Genomic DNA, 19,064 nt, shown 5'->3' with positions numbered 1-19,064 from the left:
CACATATAATAATGGCTTGATAATTGTGATCTTTCTAATTCCTTTCTAGTGAATCGGAGTTGGATCTACTGTACAGAATATTCATTTTTAAAAACATCCTTTCATTGCTGTGTCATGCATATGTAGAGGCAGTCTTGTTATCTTTGTAAATTGTGCTATGTGAGCCAGATTTATATAGCATTTTTCAAAACAACCTGCTTGAGGTGCTTTTCACTTTCTTTTTTTTACAGGCAGAAACGATGAATACCAGCCTCTTACATGTTCACCTTGAATGCAGTTTACCTAGTGATGCATATCAACAAGTTAAGGTATGTTTTATTATTGTGTTCTACCTATTTAAGCTTTCTTATTTTAAGCCAAGTTTAGAAGAATACTTTCCAGAATTTTAGAAGTTTTAGCAGCAATGCAATTTCAGATGATTCAGTTTAAAGCGAATTGTTACTTTGGGCTTCTGTAAAACTGTACCCCATGTTATGAGTGAAGCGTTACACCCATCATGCTGTCATCATTACAAGGGGAGATGGTAAAAGAAAACACCTCTCCTTCCCTCCAAAACCCCCAGCTGCCTTGGTGTTTTAATGCATGTCATGTTACTTAGATAGAGTATGAAAGTGAAGTGGAATTTCCTTTCTCAATAAACAGTTGCACAAATTTCACATTCATGCTGACATAAGAGCAATGAAATGAGTGTCCAAAATATGGATTGTCTGAGTTGTGTTCTCAGAGTACTTGAAATGGGGCTTTGATGTGTGGCAGAGCTGAGGAGGGATCAGGCTCTTCACAGAAAAGCCCCCTCCCAATCTGATTACTGAGGGCACTAGACTTCCTACTATAGGCAGTGCCAGCAGAATCTCATCTTCCTCTTTGTCTTCAAAGGTTGACATAGTAAATAAATACATAAGTTTTCAGTGATGCTGGTGCTTGACTAGCTGTTTTGTTCAAATATATAGACTGGAGCTGTGGTCTGCAGCACCTTTCCTTCATGGGGTGTGACTAGGTCAAGAGTCTGTAGCTGTTTTTTCTGCACAGTATGCATCACAGTGATTCTGTACTATTCTGTATTGTTTTATTCCTGTGTTTCACCTGTGCATTGTGTGGTAAATGAGGCTAAGTTTGAGATGTATTTGGAAGTTTGAGATTTCACACAACACAGCTGCCCACTCTGATAGCAGCTATCCAAGGACACATCACCTGTGGCTTCCTCTGTGCATCTGGCAGCTGCTGCAAGCACTGGGGATTTCTGTGATGCTATGGGAGGGAGCTGACATCTGGAGAGTCTTCTCTCATGTTACACCTCATAGTGAGATTTCAGGTTAACTAAAGATATTTTACTATCTTTCACTTGAGCACTTCACGTGCCTCATGTCGAGGTTTTCTCTTACACCTCCTCCTTGCAGTACAGCAACAGAGCCTGAGCATAGTGAGCTCCATGGTGCAATGCAGGACAGATTTATGTTGCTCTCTGTTCATTGTCTGGTTTTGTTTTGCTTGTTGCCTTTAGTATTTTGCAAAATGGTGTCTGTGTCTTTGTAGTTACTCATACACAGCTGTCTTAACGGCAGCTGCTGCTTAGAAAAGGGGATAAGAACCAATTTGTATTTATCTGAAGTATTCTAGCCAGATGGCAGTTTGCTATTAAGAATTGTACATGTGTTTGTTTTTCTAAAATTACTTCAGTGAGAAATGGAGACAAAAAACACAGGATTTGGAAAAATTAACTATAAACAGACCAGTGAACATGAACTGTCTTCCTTCCATTAAGACACATGCATCAGTCTGTTTATGGCACATTTTATTGAAGTCAGAGGATTTAACAAAGGAAACTGTTTTGCAGTCCCTGAGGTGAGACTGACTAAGACAGTCCATAAACTTGCATTCTTTCAAGGTTTTATGTTGTTTTCTGGTTGTTTTTCGTCTGTTTTCACTGTGCTGTCTGCATCTGCACTGTCGTCGGTTTCTGCTGAGAATTTTAGCATAGGTCCTAATTTCTCCTGCTTATCAGCATTTCTGTGCTGAAGATCATGTCTGTTAGATGATGTCTTCGATTGACTTCTCAAGATACTGTACCATAATGAATGGCTGTGTTCCTTCCCCCCCCCACATGCACTGTATCCCCTTGTCTCACTCTAGAGTTGCTGTTCTATGTCCGATGGTCCAATGCTGCTAGAAATGAGCTTAACGGTAAGAATGGAAAATGCCCAACAAGATTTTGTGGAGCAAAGACAATACTTACTGGAGAATCTTTTTGTAGTTTATGTAGCAATGGAAAAAACGAAGACCTCAGGTAAGTCCTAAATGTGACTGTTAGTTGTGATACAGTAGATTTTATGTGTATTATGATCTGATGTGCTAAATTGAATCGATTTTAGTGACAGTCTGACTTATGCAGATAAGGAAGAGAAAATTAGCTAAACACAGCATTAGCAGCCCTTGCTTAGGGCAGAGTTACTCAAAGCACAACCCTCTTTGTAAGGGTACAGACTTTAAACTTGATCAGTTTCATTCATACTTTCCCCATGCTTTTACATCTGCTTGAGCAGTGTGAAAAGATATTGTGGTTATTTGATTTCTTCAGCTGTTTCTAATTTCCCTGTAACTAAATTAACAATAGTAGGCCTACGAAAGCAGAATGGTTTGTACACTACTGAGAATAGTGTCTGTTGTGGAAAGTGGGATGATGTGTGCGTTGTTTGTTCCTTCAAGCTAAAATTCCACAAGCAAAACAGTCAGCTCCTCACAGTTCTTTCTGCTGTGTTGATGAACAAATCTTATAAATAAAAGGTTTTCAAGTATTTGTAGAGCTTTGAGGTCTGTTTGGGTAGCCCTTCTTAGACATTTCTGCCAGTTCTACTTTCTGGTTGAAGAAGACAGAACTGCCTAAGAATCTAGATTACGATAATATTTTTTTAACACAGTAGTGGAAACTGGTGAAAAGAATATGATCTTTTTGTATTTTGAGAAGTTCTGATCGGGGTCTGATCACAGTATATGCTATTCTCCCTGTACCTATTCTGTGATGTGATGTTTACACGGAACTGATACCCAGAAACCCACTGTAAGCCTATTTTCCCTGCTTGTGGGATGCTGGTACTTTATGTTGAATTGTGGATGTATGTTTATTCTGGTGCTGGCAGAGAATTTTCACATCTGTCATGTCAAGGGTGTTTGCTGTTAGTACTTCTGACAGTTAAAGTAGCGGGATGTGTTTATAAGGCTATTCTCTATTAAATACAGCACATTTATAAATGCTCATTGAATTGGAGTTTGGTTATATAATCCCTTGGACTTGATGTCAGTGGGAAAATCCAAATTTTTTTCCATCAGTGCTGACTTTTTTACTGTAAATCAAGAGAATGGCACAGTATTGTCCTTTTGTGTTAGCCTGTGTCTACGTATGTACTTTAAGTATAAGCAAATGCAAGAACTCAGTCCTCCTTTCATGGAAGAATTAGGACCACCCTGGCGAAATAGCTATGTCTTGTGCTGTCTTGTGGCCTTCTCCAGGTCTTTGCAGCATCCTGTGGCTGGGAACAGAGCTTTAGCAGGGGCAGGGGTGGTTACCAATACTTCCATTCCAACCTACTGGCTGGTGAAAGCTGGATTATATCCATCTGCTGTTGCTCTGGGTAGCAAATTGCCAGATGATAGAACTGTTCCTGTTTTAAGCCCAAAAAGTGTTAAGTGCTGCATGTGGCTTTGCAGGGACAGCTGTTGCATGGAATACTTTTTAAATTTAAATGAGGACTGCTTATAATGTGAGTGTCTTCAGCAAGAGTGCTTCAATCTCTGGTGAGCTGACCTAAGTGTTCATTCTTTTGAGCAGGTGATTTCATGGTGGATGTGTACGTCTTGCATTCTGGGAACAACCGTGTGCATATACAGGTAATTATAGGCTTCAGGTGGTTCTATGGTAGGGTGTCAAATTTGATTTGAGAATTGGACAACTGGCATAAATGGCAGATTGATCTTGTTGGTGGCAAATATCATATTTCTATATTTCTAAATCGCGCCCAGGCATCTAGCAGACATCTTAGAGGATCTACATTTGGTTTGGTGATGCATTTTTCGTGTTAAAGACATAAGTGTGATTAACTTGAATAAAAATCGAAGGGCTCTGACTTACAAGTTGTGAGAAAATTGCACATAATGGCTTGGAAATGTGACAAGAAGATAAGCTGACACTGGAGGTACAATAATAATCGTAGTAGTGCTGCAGGGGTCATTGTGTTTTGTTCTCATGCAGGAAATAAGGCAGTTGTCGCAAAAAAACAGGACACCTGTGAAATTTGAGCCAGTACTGCTGTCTTCATCATCAACGAACTTTACAAAAGTTGCTTCAATTTCTTGTAAAGGTACAGTATGCATATATTTATAGTAATGATGAGGTAGGGTTTGATTATAAAAAACTGTAGGCTTTTTTAGCAGGTAGACTTTGAGAAAAATCTTAACAAATTTTTGAGGTGCATAAATTCATTTTGCTAATCATTTCCACCATTCTGTGTATATATGCTGATTTTTGTGCTGATTTAAGACTCTGTAAGCAATATATAGTTTTCAAAAAGAGGAAGAAAATATTCACTGAAATTATTGGCCGATTTTAAAATAAGCATAATTATTGACTTTTTTTTTTTTTTTTTATCATCCTTTTATTATTGGTGGCTATTTTCTGTTTCCAATATATTTTCTGAAAGACTGTTGTGTTTGTGTGGTCATTTTCTATGACATTTCTTGGCAAGGTCATTGAAGAGGCTTTTGCCTGAGACTAGGCATGTTGTGGAAGGGCAAAGATTAGAACAGAGACATTTCTGACTACAGCCTGTTTCTTGTTCTGACCACTAGACTGCAGTACGTAAACTTACTGCGTTACTGAAACAGGCTGTTCTCATAACGACATGGGCCCTTGTTTTTCCTAATCAAATAAAGTCAGGTAAGGAGAAATAAGGGACTACATTAAGTGATTGTTTTTCTTATTTTCAGAAGGCTTTTGCTGAAAGGAGGCAGTGTGTTACGATAAATGAGAATGCTCTGCTGGTGCCACATAGTTAAGATAGGTCAGGTTACTCTTAGCAGCCTTGTTGCGTGCTTTTTGAAAGTGTTGGGCACTTTAAATTCTTAAATTGATGTTTTGATCCTCTGAGAATTAGAACATAACGACTTGGTTTCTTTTTTCACCTGTGTGACAAGTGAATGTTCCCCTTTGTAGTGTTCTTTGAAGTCCTCGTGTGAAAACCATTGCAGATGTGCATTTATTCTGCTGGCTGATGGTGTTTTCTCTTGTGTGTCTGTTCTTTACCCAGCTGCGTTCTGTGATGATGCAAGGCCTTACTCTAATGATAAGAGGAACAGCATAGTGGAAGGCACTACAGCACTACAAGCCTGCCTTTCCTGTCCTGTGATGGAAGGGTAAGTTAAGAGTGGATTGTTGTTTGTCACTGTTTGTTGATATTACACAAATATTGTAGACTACTTTTAGACACAAAGTTAGTTTGCTTTGTCATGCAGTGATTTCTAAGGACAGCAAAGATGCTTTTTCCTGTTGTTGCTGTATCATTTGCCAAAATGGAACTGTGACTTTCAAATAATAAGTCTTGTATTTTTTAGAGGAATAGTTTCAAGAGGCATTTAGAAAAAATGCCTTAACAGCTTATATCACATAAGCATTGCTTGGAGTCTGTGATAATATTTGCACTGTCCTTGTTCTTCCAATGCAGAAGCAGAATAGTGATAGAAAAATCAGGAAACTCTTCACTTCTCTTTTGCCAATTTCACCCCAGCTTACCTTTGTGATAAACAAAGCAGTGGGTGATGTTGTATTATAACATATGTAGGTATTCTAATGGAAACTGCTTTATCCGTAAAACCTTCCTGTTGTGTGGAATGATTGTGTTCAGGGACAATTGCAGTTGTATTTATTTTTATTCTGTACTTACTTGCAGGTATTTTGATATCGATCCTTCTGCAACAATGTTTCATATTGAACCACACCATAATATTTCAGGATTTTGGTCCGTATGGTTTACAAACAACTTTGAATTCAGCGTTGAACTGAATGAAGTCTACATATCTGGAGAAACAAAGAACATCTTAAAGGTGGGTTTTATTTCAGCTTCATGCAGTGCTTTGTCCTTGATTTGAGAATTTGGTCCTCTGACATACGGAGTACATTCTTTTGAAAGACTCTGTGTTCTCAATGCTAATTGAAATTGGTTAAAAATAAAAGTAGCTCTGTGCCTGTAACTTACGTCCTGAAAAGCCCAGGCTCTCAGCAGATATTATTCACTGTCCAAGTCACTTTTGTTTTGTTCGTTAGCAACTGTTCTTTAATTTCAGTTGCAACTACAGATGCATTATAGACCACTGCTCTGTTCTCAGAATTATTGTTGTTTGTGCTCTATAAGACTAAGCATTTCTTCATTGGCTGCAGTGGAAATCTTGAGTACATAGATGAGCTTTGAAGTTTAGAAGTCAAAATCAGTAATTCACTCGTGCAATGGCTTGACTCAATCCAGACAAAACAGATTTATGAATAAGCACATAGTGTATGCTATAATCTAATTGGGCATTTGTATATTCAGAAAGGAGACTCCTGTGTGCGCGCTGTATGAATCACTGATGGGCACGTGTATTAACAGCAAAAACACAAAGGCACTGCTTGCTCTAAAATACTGTTCCAGTTTTAATTCAAGTGTCTTTTGGTTCCTTCTAGATTCTGAACTTTGCTGAGCCTTTGACCCTGTCTCCAGGCTGTTGGAATGTATTTTCTTTGAAACTTGATGTGAAAAACAATGTAACAAATGTGCTTTCTAGTATTTGTTTGGCCACCAGTGTGGGAGTGGTGATTGAAATACCTCTGCAGATATTTTCAACTGTGTCCAAGGTATGGTATTCAGTTGTGCTGAATGATCATTAGGTGCTGCAGATCAAACTGTAGCAGCCTGCTTCTTTGGTCAGAAATTTGCCTGTTAGTCCTGAAAGAAAAACAAACTGTAGCTGGAAAGTTAAACCCTCAGTATTAAATAGTGATGGAATTACATTTCTCTGGGCAACCTGAATTCTCTTCCTTGTCTCATTCAAATTATGCACTAGGAAACAAATTTCTCCTGTTTGTTTTTGGTTTGTTTGCTTTTGTCATATGGTCAGTGGGTTGTTTTGGTTTGTTTCTCCAGCAGGCAGACCTTCATTTTGAAGCCATTGCCCATTGTGATATTCAGTGTTACCTAGGAAAGTCTGATTCAGGTAGGCTTGTATTGACTTTTCTAAGCGTGCAATGGTAATTTTGTAGCAGGCCTTATGTTGAGAATATTGAGATTGTTAGTACAAGTCCTGTATTCTTAAAAAACATATGCTTTTCTGAGACTATCACCCATATAGTTGGCTCTGAGTAATCTGTTGTGAGTATACAATGCAGTATTTCAGATTTCTAATTCCATAGCACTTAAACTATTGTCCTGTTATAACACGGTTTTAGATTTAACAATATTTAAGACTGTCCTGTAAGTTCTTAATGGAGGTGTGTTGCTCCTTGCTTTCTTCTTGTCACAACCTTCAGAGGTGATCAGATACAATGATTAAGCTGTCAGCTAAGCTCAAGGAGAGTTTAGAAAATGTGTTTCATCTGGACCCAGATCCTGGAAATTCTGTGCTGAAAAAGCAAACAGACACAAAACAACCATGTCGACCAATAGCGTGCCTTTAGCCAGAGTTAAATTTGAATGCCTTCTCTGTGCTTCTCATGGCAATAATTTCATAGGTTCCTGCAAAAGACCAATTATCAGCCTTAGAAAAGAATACCAAAAGCTGTGTTCTGTAAAACAAAGTAATGATGCTTTTCTCTCTGCAACTGAGGAATCTCAGGATAGCTCCCAGTGTTGCAGTGTTTTAAGTACTGACTTGGCATTTAGGAAGCACAATGTTAGATGACATATGGACGTGGTTCTGCTTGAAGAATGTGTAATTTGATGAAGGCTCATACAGAGTAGTGCATTTTAAATTTTTTTCATTTCTTCTTAAGAAGGAATTTCACTAAAAAGCTGGGTACCACAGGATTTAAATGTTTGTGTCCTTCTGAACGTATCTCCAAGGTGATCTTTCTTAAAATTTTTTTGTATGAGGTTTTGAAGAGGGGCAAAGATTAAAAGGAGATTTGAGGTGACAAATACATGGCTTGAGGAATTACTGATACATAGGCACATTTTGGAAAAGCAAAAGATATTTTAAAATAAAATTGAGTAAAAGAATATTGCTGATATAAGTATTCAATGCTTTCTTACTTTGCATTCTAATAACATACGTAATCAGATCTTTTCTAGGAGTATTCTACTTCATAATTTAGGATACTCGTACATTTAAAATAGAAAAGTCTAATGCACATGCCTGAAAATACTGACCTGAACAACCTGTAGTTGGTTTATTCAATTTGTCATCAGTCTCAATTGGTTATTTTAAACACCGAGGGCTGTGCAGTAACTTACATTTTGTACTTTCAGACTAAGCTGGTTTGGTTTTCTTTTGTAGAGTTCTGTGTAAGGACTGCTGGTACTATAATGGCTTTTCAGTAGCAACTGTTAGAAACAGCAACAGTATGAAAAAACATGAAAAACCTGTTATCGTTTTAGCAAATCTGCTTTGGCAGAGGAGTCTCTCTCTGGATCGTTCAGCCTGGGATGTGGATTCTGAGCTGGCAAGTGAGCTTTATGAAAGATGGCAAAAAATAAGATGCGGGGAAGCCTGCAGGTTGGTACAGAATCTTTGAGTTGCTTAATTCAAACCAATAAAATGATGTAAGAAAATATTTATATCCTGAAGCATTCCTAATTGAAAGAAATGTTTTAGACCTTGCTATACCCAAATTAGTTGTCTAGAAGCCTCTGGAGTTTCAGAGCATCCCAAACATTCCTAGCATCTGTTCCAAGGCACTGTCAGTGATAGTAAACATTTCAGATGCCTGAATTTTAGAATGTAACTAATGTTTTGGTTGTGAGCTCCTCCGTAGCTACTCAGTTTAAAGCAGTCAAAGCACATTTTACCTCACCAGCAACAGAGCTGTGCAAATCTTTTATCAGCAGGTCCCACAGCAGCATTCTCAGGATTAGGAGCTTTGTACAGCTTTCCAGGCCTTTAGTCCTCAGCCTAATAGATGCTACAGGTTGAAGGAAGCAGTTGCTGTAAGCAATTCGTGTAGAGACAGTGCATCAGTGATATCGACACCTTTCTAGAGTAGAGAGGCAGGGCGGTGAAAGCCAGTCACTGTGTTGCAGATGGAAAAGAGGAGATGGAAGAACATGTAAGTTGGACTGCCTATGAATAGGTTTAAAGGTTGATTGGCTTTGTTTTGTGAAGAACGCTTTTGAAGGGAAGATTAGTAGAAGTCCTGGATAATTATCATCTTCTGGTTTTTTATTGAAAAATAAATAGAAGCAGCAAGAGGTGGAGGGGGGAAGGAAAAACAAACAAACAACAAAACAACCAAATCTTTTTTGATTTTTACCAATAAAGCAGGAGAAGCATTCCAGGATCAACTCGCTTGATTCACCAGAAGCAGCCTGAAGAGGAGGTGTCCTTTGCCTTTTTCTTGCCGCGGTTGACTGCAGAGCCCAGCCTTACGCTCAGCTTCAATGCCACAGCAGTTAAAAGTAGCGTGGTGAGAATGGTTGTCCTTGTTCTCAGCTGATGAATGTTTGCTTCCATAAAGAATGAGGTCTGCAGTTAATGCTTGGTGATGCTCAGCATTTTCAAACTGCTTGTAGGCTGGTGTTTTGAAGTCTTCGTGCAAGTCTACTGTAGGACACCACGTTTGTTTATCCCTTTGGTTTTCTGATAAGTTCTTGAGCTACTCACAGGTAACATTTTAATACAAGGAGAGGAGTATAACTATTGATGTTAACAATTATGAAGAATGTTGAAGTTCTCACATCAGAATCCAAATGAGAGGGTTATTTTAAAGGGGGAGGAAATCTATATCTTTGCACATGTAGGTGCACTGTGCACTGTTTCTGCAGTTGAAGACATTGTGAAGATGTCCTATCCCATGCAGTTCTATACGCACATGGATATATTAAGACTAAAGCCAAGTGGAAGTCCCTGGAAAATTCAGCTCATATTAGTAACACTGACTTATTATCAGATATGTAGTTTTTAACTTTTTCCATCCCTACCTTTTAGGTAAAGTATTTCATACTGAGAAATCCTTCACCCTTTCCAGTTGCACTGCAGCTTCTGCCACTCTCTTACTACCCTGATCCCCAAGCTTCACTGAGTCTGCTCAGCAAATGGTAATTATATAACTATCTCAGAATACTGTTTTTTCTTTTCAAAATTGTATTTGCTTTATGATTGCTGCTTATTATTTGTTTATGTTTTTCGAAGCATAAGCTATGTGGGGATCATTTTCTTCTTCTTTTTGTAAGGTACAGTCATCAGACAGGTTCACAGCATCTCCCTGTTCGGCTCTTTTCGTTGATTGGGTGCATTACACAGTCAGTGCCAAACTGAGCATGTTTTCAGCAAATTTGTCTGCCAGCCACAAACAATAATTGATCTTCTTAAGGTTTGAGGCTTAGTGCAATTTTGTGCTGGCTGCCCAGGTGAGGAAAGCAACTCCCACACGTGGGAATGTGCAGCTCCCAACAAAACTGGTTGAGAAGCATATGGTCTGTAGACTGTGGTCGGTGAAGAGAAAAGAAACCGAACCTAAACTAATAAAGAATGTTTTTATCTTTTTGTAGAAGCCCTTATATGAAGCCCCAGTCTCTATGTAGCTGCTACCCTAACATCATTTATTTGTGTGTTTATTTACATATATATGTATGTATACACACACGTGTGTGTATGTATATAGATATACACATAAATATTTTGTTAGAAAATGCAGATCTACATTTCCACAGTATTTCACATCTCCTGAAGTGCAATTGTAAAAGTATTTTTTTCAGGACAAATGCTCAACCTGTGAGAATAAGTCAGTGTAGTTCTGACAGAGTAGGTTTGAAATGCTTAATCTTTTGTTTTGGTTTATTTAGGTTTGGCATAAATATTCAAGCTATTAATTTCACCACTACTGAGTTCAAGCTCATGGATGAATATTCTCACAGGGTAAGATGTTTAATTTCACTAGAAGTGATCTGACACACTAGTTGCATTACATCCGATTGTTACCAAGTACTACTTAAAAGAATGTAAATGTGCTTTCTCAGTACTCTGTCAAGCTTGTGTTTTTGCAGTCAGTTTCTTTCCAGAATTTGAGTCCGTTCTCCAAATTGAAGACAGCTGGGAGAACCTGTGCATGCATGTGTTGAAAAGGCCACAGTTTGCTTTCTGTCTTGAGACTTCAGTTTAGCCCCAGGTTGACCAAGTAGTACAAGGCTTTTTGTGTTGGTGACATCAGAAGATAGCAGATCTTCTTTTCAGTAGAAGGAAATACTGTCCAATAGCTCAAGGATGGGGGAAGCTACATTTCTGTGCTTCATCTCAGTCTCTTTGCAACTTCAGGTTGAGGTTGGAAAGTCATAGCTGTCTGTGGTTCCCATTACCTCATTTTTAACACAATCATAGCGATGCTTAACTGTACTGCATGCCAGTGCTGGTCTGTGATTGTGCCCCAAGGTCTTCTGTCACAGATAGCAACTAGATGATGTGCTGCCGAGGATGCTGGCATAGTCTGACTACCAGAGCATTGTCCAGGATACCACTAAGAGTTTATTCTCGTGTTTTGTATAGGGCAATCTGATCTAGTATTTGATCTAGCAGCTGGCAGCCCTGCCTGTGGCAGAGAGATTGCAATTGGATGATCCTCGAGGTCCCTTCCAATTCAAGCCATTCTACGATTCTAGTTTGTGCAAAAGTCTGGAACTGACATATGCTCCTTACTTTCTGTGCATGCTGCAGCTGTCTCTTTAATGCTCTACGTAAATGCAACAAAAGATTCCTAGCTTTTAAAAGCAAAAAGAGTCTGTTTGCTGCACTAATCAAGACTGACCTTTGTTTTTTGGCAACAATTAGCTGCAAAATAGTGTTAAAACCTCTATGTTAGTGTATGTGTTGCCTATGTGTATTTCACGTAGGGACTTAAGAAGCTATGGGAGTACCAAGTCACTAGGTATGTATGAATACAAGATGGAGCTTGTCTTGTTGTTAGCCAACTAGTTGTTAATAGTCATGTTTTTTAACATGTTCTCATTTTCCCAATCACTTTAAATACACATGTGATGAATAGTTAGGCTTACTTTTGAGTGCAAGCACATCTGTATGTGGAGTTACAGGGTGAAATTTGACAACGTCGTATGTGTTTTACTTCTAATGAATATTAACTGTTAACTACAAGCTCTGAAACTTTTTTAATGTTCTTTTTTTTTTCATTGAATAGACTAAGAATAAAAACATTTTGGACTAGAAGAGATCAGAAAAGCTACTAAGATTTCAGCTATGAATTTTAAAACCAAGAAAGAGCCCATTTTGTAAAATTTATGGTGGTTTTTTTGTTTCTCATCTTGCTTTCCTAAGAGGAGATCCACAGTTCTGGAATTGAAAGTTTCAGTGTAGTTCTCTATCTCTGCTCATCTCCCTGTCATTATCTTTTTTTTTTTTAAGGGGAAAAAAAAAAAAGCAAAGAGCAGTATTGAAATGAAAGTATATATATTTTTATGCTATTTCCAGTCTCACCGAATGTATAGTAGAACTGATTTTCAATTAGTGTGGTAGAGAGTTCGCTTTGGCTTGTCTCTGGTAACTCAGAATGTTTAACATATTTGCCAACAATCTGTTTCTTACTTAAATCAAGTTGCCACGGAGAGCACAGCTTATTCAGTATGCTGTCAGTTCTAGTTGTGTTGTGAAGTGTTTCAGCACTCCTTAAATATGAAGGATGCTGTATAATTTCTTTACCATCTGAACAAATAAAGTCTGTTTTAAAAAATAAATTACTACATTCATTGTAGGAAGTGCAGTAGTATGAACTCTTGCTCAAATAAATAACCTTATCTGATGTTTGTTATCAGATTGAAAGTTAGTAGTGTAACAAGTTAATTAGCATTTGTCACACCTTGCCAGAAGTATCTTGTGCTAAGTAAAGAGGTGGTGCTTTGTTTTATTGATATCTTTTAAGGTATATGTTTTCTGTGACTAAATAAATGCATTTTTGTTTAACAGAATGTACACCAAGAGGATCTCATCAGCAAGAAACACAGTTCTGAGCTGCTTCACTTAAATTTACAACCACTGGAAACCAGAAAAGTTGGTGTAATTTTTACACCAGTTGACTACAAAAGAGTGGCATCCATTATTTTGATCAGGTAAGCCAGGTTTCACTTTTCAGAAGCAAACAAATCAGTGAGCAAATGATTCTTCTGCATTGTGAAGACAAATGGACCAAGTTTGACAGTCAGAACCAGTTTAATGGAAGCTGCTTGAAAGGTCTTTGTGCCTTACGTTTAGGTCATTATAAAGTAGAACTTCAGCTTTTCTTTCTTTTTTGGGAATCACTGGGTTAGGAAATGCGTATGAAGGTGTACTGTGTGTGTATAGCCAAAGCAATTGATCAGCAGATCAATAGCATTCTCATGTTGGGTGGCTTTGCTACTTTAAATGTTACTCCTTAGTGATTAGGATTTAAATACCATATTTGAAAGAGGTTATGGAAGAAAGCAATCATTTTTTGACAGGTGGCATTGTTGATAGTGGCTGTGGTCACAAAACTTGTTACTTCATTTTTTATTTGTTGATGGTGAATGGTTTCTGGGATAGCCTGTTGTTATGGGAAAACAATCCAGGTGTGGCCAGTGATTGTTACTGACACACTATTGTCTTTGTTGTTGGCATCTAGATAGCAAAGCCATGATCTTGCAAACTTCATTTATGTCTTAACAACTGATTGCTTGATTTTTATATTGTGGCAGAAACAACTTGACTGTTCTGGATGTGGTCAATGTAGAAGGCTATGGAGCCAGAGAATTACTTAAAGTAGGGGGAAGACTGCCAGGTGCGGGAGGATCTCTTAGATTCAAGGTTCCAGAAGCTACGCTGATGGACTGCAGACGACGTGAGTAAGAAGAAGCAAGTCTCTGATTTAGTAGCTGCCTGTGTTACTTCAAAGTGGCATTGACATGGTGCAGTAATGTTAAACAAATGGAATATTGAAGTAAAAAAAGGCTGAAGAGTGATCATGAGTGGTGTAGGTTCTGATGTAACTAGCCTCAGCCAGTGTTTGAGACAAGTTCTCCAATTAAACTGCTGCAAAACAGTCTTCATTAAAATGTTGGTCACTTCTGAATATTTATTTGGAGTGAGAGTAAAAATAGTTTATTTCTGATCATGAAGGAGTTTCTTAAGCACTGTACAATAATAGTTCTGTTGTTTTGTTTGTTTAAGAACTGAAAGACAGCAAGCAAATTCTGTCCATCACGAAGAACTTCAAAGTAGAGAATATTGGGCCTCTTCCCATAACAATTTCATCAATGAAAATCAATGGTTACAGTTGTCAAGGATATGGATTTGAGGTGTTAGACTGTCAGGAATTTTTTCTGGCTCAGAACTCATCACGGGAGATCAGCATCGTGTAAGCACAAAGAAATTTGCTGACTAATTAACTTAATAGGAAATTTTAAATAGTTCCAGTAATAGACACTCCAGTAATGCACACAAAACTTGAACTTTAAGTTTCACAAGCGTTTCCTCTTTTCAAGTGAATAATATAATGATGCTTATAGTAGTTCATTGTTGTTAAAAGCAGCACACATGCTTTTCTCTGTGTTATGAAGTAATAAGCGAAAACAAGAGTTGTCACAGTGAGTAAAGAGTGGTCTACCAATGGCTCTTTTTCATTCTTTGTTTTTCTTCAGTTTGTCCCAAGTAGCCTGACTACAGTCTAGTCATGTTTACCTAACATTGCACGTAGGTCTAAAACTGGTTCTTATTAAAATCCTGTTGAATTAGTCATGGCTTAAACATAAGGAGAGGTAACATTACTGTATTACAGTAGATATGGTTATGTATACAATGAGTTTCACCTCTGGTGATTGGAAAGGCAAGTCACACCTTTTAGAAGTACACGTGGCAGCCAAACAGAATTTTGGGATGGGGCAGGGAAAGTAGTGGAAGGGCAAAATCTGATATTTTCTTCCCCTTTCCCCATCTTTCTAGCCTTCTAGACATACCTTAGAACTTGATCCTTTCCAAACTGGCTGTCTGTACATTTAACTGTGCTTTTGATGAGTGTTTCAGTTAACATGAGTTGGTCATCTTGCACCTTCTTCAGAAAAGAAAAATGAGTTGCTGTAATGCATTAAGTGCATGTATCCACGTGGACATTGCACTTATTTTACTCCTTGAGGATGAATACGAAGTCTTACCTCTGTTAAGTGCTAATGCATCTGTGTAGTTTTAAGCAGACAGTGGTCGTGTACTTCACTGTATTTTTTTTGTGTTATTAAAAGTAAAAGTCACGTATTTTGTTGTATCAGCATGAGTTCAGAAAATGAAATTTAGCCCAGCAGTGGAAGAATAACACCAGCTCTGTCTCCTTTCCTGACAGATTCACTCCAGATTTTACGTCTTCGTGGGTAATCCGGGAGCTTACACTGGTGACCGCTGCTGATCTCGAGTTTCACTTCACACTTAATGTGACTCTTCCTCACCATTTGTTACCGCTCTGCGCAGATGTGGTGCCAGGACCCAGCTGGGAAGAGTCTTTCTGGAGGCTCACTGTCCTCTTTGTAAGGTAGTGTGTTCAGAACCGCTGGTGGAAAATCAGCAAGCACTTCTGACTTCTAGATGTGAGAACAGGGCCTAGATTTCTGCTACATCTAACTCAGTGATAACTAGTGTGATCCAGTAGTCTGTGATAGTGTTCACAAGCATTTCATTCTGCTCCTCTTGATGAACTCCCATGTTAGGGTTGGAAAGAAGGGTTGGGTGTCCCATTCCCCCACAGGAATAGCTAGTGGGTACCCTTGTTGCTAGGAGATTTGCTCTCCAAGTAGAGGTGCACATGGAACCTGTTAATCCCAGAATGTCAGCTGTAGAATTGAGTAGACTTACTTTATATTATTTCTGAGAAATTAGCATGAATTTTATTTATGAAGTTTCAGGCAACTGAATAAGGACCTACTTTTCCTTGTGCTTCCTTCCTCTTGTCACTTACTTACACAAGAAAAACTATTAGTTTTACATTAACTGGCTTATTGCTGGTCTTGGGAAACTGTTTTAGAGTCCTGTACCATTAAGAATTCTGCTCTTGCGCTTTCTTTTTTGTCTTGATTTGTAACCTTTCATACTGTGTACTGTGATTTGAATGCTCTGCTTGTGGCAGATAATTTCTGGTGCTTTCATTGCACAAACCCTGAATTCCTGCAATTAGAACTGGCAAGCACTGAGCATAAATATCATGATAATACAAATGGTGCACAGTTAATTGAGATCATGTTGTAGACTGTGGCTCTGTTTGCACTGATGTTTTCACAAGTGAACCAGCAAAAGCACAGTGTTACGTGGTTCTAGATGGAGCAGAAAGATAGAAGGATAAGGATTTGATAACTCAGTAGGTTTTCATTCTGTTGTCTAGCTGACAAAAGCTGTACTATATGAAAAGTGATTTGATGAATTATGGAGATTTTTGTTCTGATCAGTCTGTTTGTTGCAATTAATGCACCAGAGAAAACAAGAGGACATTTTGCGGTCAGTTTTACCTCAGAAGAATGGAGGCATCTATCTGCAGATGCAGTCCATTTTATGTTAGTATTTCCTCTAGGAAAGTACTGTAGGTAGAGGAAGGAATAGTAATAAATGAAAATAATGGCATAACTATAGTGTATGTATGGAAGACACTTACTAGGTTAATATGCAGTCATGCTGTGATACATTGTCATTGTGTTATAGTCAGACTTTTTTCTAACTGGTCTTTAAATCATATTAGAGCTTTCTCTTCTAGGATGAATTTTGTTTTTTAGATTTTGTTTTCCTTATAAAATTCAAGATTGAACTTTTTTTTCCCAGATAATAAGCAGTAAGAGCTGTAAGATTTAAAAAAAAAAAAAAAAAAAAAAAAAAAAGGATTACTGGTTTGCATTTTTTCTCATCTGCCTTCTTCCTTGAAATTGAGTAACAGAATATTCGAAAAGCACATCATGTGACAACATTCCTGACAATTGTAGACACCGGTTTTTGTTTTCTTCTTTGACAGCTTGTCCCTACTAGGTGTGATTCTGATAGCCTTCCAGCAAGCTCAGTATATTTTAACAGAGTTCATGAAATCAAGACAGAGACCAAATCCTAGTTCTTCATTGCAGCAGAACGACAACTCTGTTGATGTCATCAGCTCTGATTCTTACAAGTAAAAATAATTTTTCTTCATTCTTTTTAATGTGAAGTAGTGCTTTGCCTGTTGTACTTTGTAGTACTTTGATATTGCCGTGGGCTTCTTTAGATGAGATCCTGTTCAAGGTGACCTCTTTCAGAGTGTTATCAGTATCGCGGCATATGTTTATCTTCACAAAAGAGAGATGTAAGAACTCGAGTTTGTTCACCTTGTATATTGTTGGTAGTTCATAGGGCAAAAATGGTGTGATGGAATTAATGGAAACACCATGTACAACAGCCATGGAAAGCTAAGAGTGGAAGCTAAAGTGAATGGTCCTCAAATCTGATCTCCCAGGTCTCTGAGCTTGGGCGTTTGTTCAAGCACGTGAGTGTGTGTTTGAAGCACATACTTAGTCTTTCTCAACTCCCGCTGAAATCAGAATGTGCTTGGCTGATGGGATGTATTTTCCAACTAATGCATTTTTATGGCTTGTGAATATGCCCCCTTTTATTACAAGAGTATACTATTAAACAATTCATGATCTCTTCATAAATTTAAAAAGCAACCAAAAAAAAAGTCTGAATTAGTTTTTGTTTTCTGCAGGGGCAGCTGTAAGACATTCATGGATTCCTATAGTTCCTCAGATAAAGGTAAAGGGAAGGGCTTCCTGTCTGTAGGCACTACTTCTAGCAGAAGTCAAAATGCTGCAAAGAGAAGTCCTGCGACCTACAGCCACTCTCAGAAGAAACACAAATGTTCAGTTTACTACAGTAAGCAAAAACCAAATGCAGCAGCTGGCAGTGCCATTGCAACTACTGATGAGAAACAAAATCAGATTGTGGAGAACCAAATCTCAGCACCAAAAGAGGACATTTGCGCTGATGTTGTCAGTGAGAACTGGGTAACTCTAAAATATGCAAATGCCATAAATGTTAACAAGAATTTAACTCTTCCAGAAAACTTTCTGGGTAAAGAAGAAAGTGCACTGAACAATACAGTTCTCATTAAAAGTAGCTCTTCAGAATGCAATCTGAAGGAAGATCTTCAAACATTTATGTTTCCTAAGGAAACTAACCTTAAAGCTTCTGAAAATCTAGCTGAGCTCAAGGAACAGGAGTTCTGTCCTGTGAAGATGTCTAAGAAGCTACCTGAAAGTCACTTGTCAAGAAGTTCACCTCAGCAACAGCCAGAACTGCAAGAAATTTCTAGGAAGAATAGCGGTAATTAAAACAAAATTATCAGTTACTGAATTAAGTAATTAAGTGTAAAGTTCACTGCAGTCAGGATTTCTTTCGTTTCAAGTCAAGGTGGGACATTATTTATGTGAGCAGTAAGGTATTTTTGTTTACATTCCTAAGGAAATGGCTTGCTTTAAAAGTTGTTGCTTCATGAGTCATTAGTTGTACTTGGTTTACAGATTCAAGCCTGTGCTGAGGTATTTTAATGGTTAAAATCATTGTTGTTATCAATCTACTTTTGAGACGCAAATTGCTCTTATCAAATAGGGCTTCAGCAAAATGGTTGCGTGCTAAAGACTGCCATTTGCTGGAACTGTGGTGATTCTGGTATGTGGCAGTTTACTTAGGGAGTGAGCCATAATGGAGGGGTTCCAGGCACTGCTGCAGTGTGTTGTTGCTACCCTGGACTGGTCTCTTACCCTTTGTGTCCTTAATTGTTAGATATGGCAGGCACAAGTTTGCTGTCTAAGACATATGGTACTTGCATGTTTATATGGAAGTGAAGCATTTTTAGAGCTCTAGCAGCCTTCCTTGCCTAC

The 19,064-nt window shown here is 38.1% G+C and overlaps 1 protein-coding gene across 11 annotated transcripts in view; it reads left to right on the top strand.

The window, feature by feature from the left end:
* The window catches only part of TMEM131L (transmembrane 131 like), a 67,086-nt gene that overhangs the window by 35,958 nt on the left and 12,064 nt on the right, over positions 1-19,064 (top strand). For 4 of the 11 annotated variants that reach the window (XR_008208393.1, XR_008208394.1, XM_052690105.1 and 1 more), the window contains exons 8-25: positions 231-308; positions 2,131-2,284; positions 3,824-3,882; positions 4,244-4,352; positions 5,298-5,403; positions 5,937-6,090; positions 6,707-6,877; positions 7,167-7,236; positions 8,616-8,733; positions 9,496-9,640; positions 10,162-10,271; positions 11,019-11,091; positions 13,144-13,286; positions 13,890-14,032; positions 14,362-14,548; positions 15,524-15,709; positions 17,171-17,320; positions 17,891-18,507. Coding sequence is in view for 9 of the 11 variants with exons in the window: in XM_052690105.1 (XP_052546065.1) it covers positions 231-308; positions 2,131-2,284; positions 3,824-3,882; positions 4,244-4,352; positions 5,298-5,403; positions 5,937-6,090; positions 6,707-6,877; positions 7,167-7,236; positions 8,616-8,733; positions 9,496-9,640; positions 10,162-10,271; positions 11,019-11,091; positions 13,144-13,286; positions 13,890-14,032; positions 14,362-14,548; positions 15,524-15,709; positions 17,171-17,320; positions 17,891-18,507 (2,773 nt within the window). In the remaining 2 variants the exon portion in view is untranslated. The other 7 variants (XM_052690113.1, XM_052690106.1, XM_052690107.1 and 4 more) reach the window with 6 other exon arrangements.

The sequence above is a fragment of the Tympanuchus pallidicinctus genome, unplaced genomic scaffold (genome assembly GCF_026119805.1).
Source record: "Tympanuchus pallidicinctus isolate F22 unplaced genomic scaffold, pur_lepc_1.0 scaffold26, whole genome shotgun sequence".
NCBI classification, from domain to species: Eukaryota; Metazoa; Chordata; class Aves; order Galliformes; family Phasianidae; genus Tympanuchus; species Tympanuchus pallidicinctus.
Note: the sequence above shows the minus strand (reverse complement) of the source record. Positions and strands in the feature narration are given on the sequence as shown.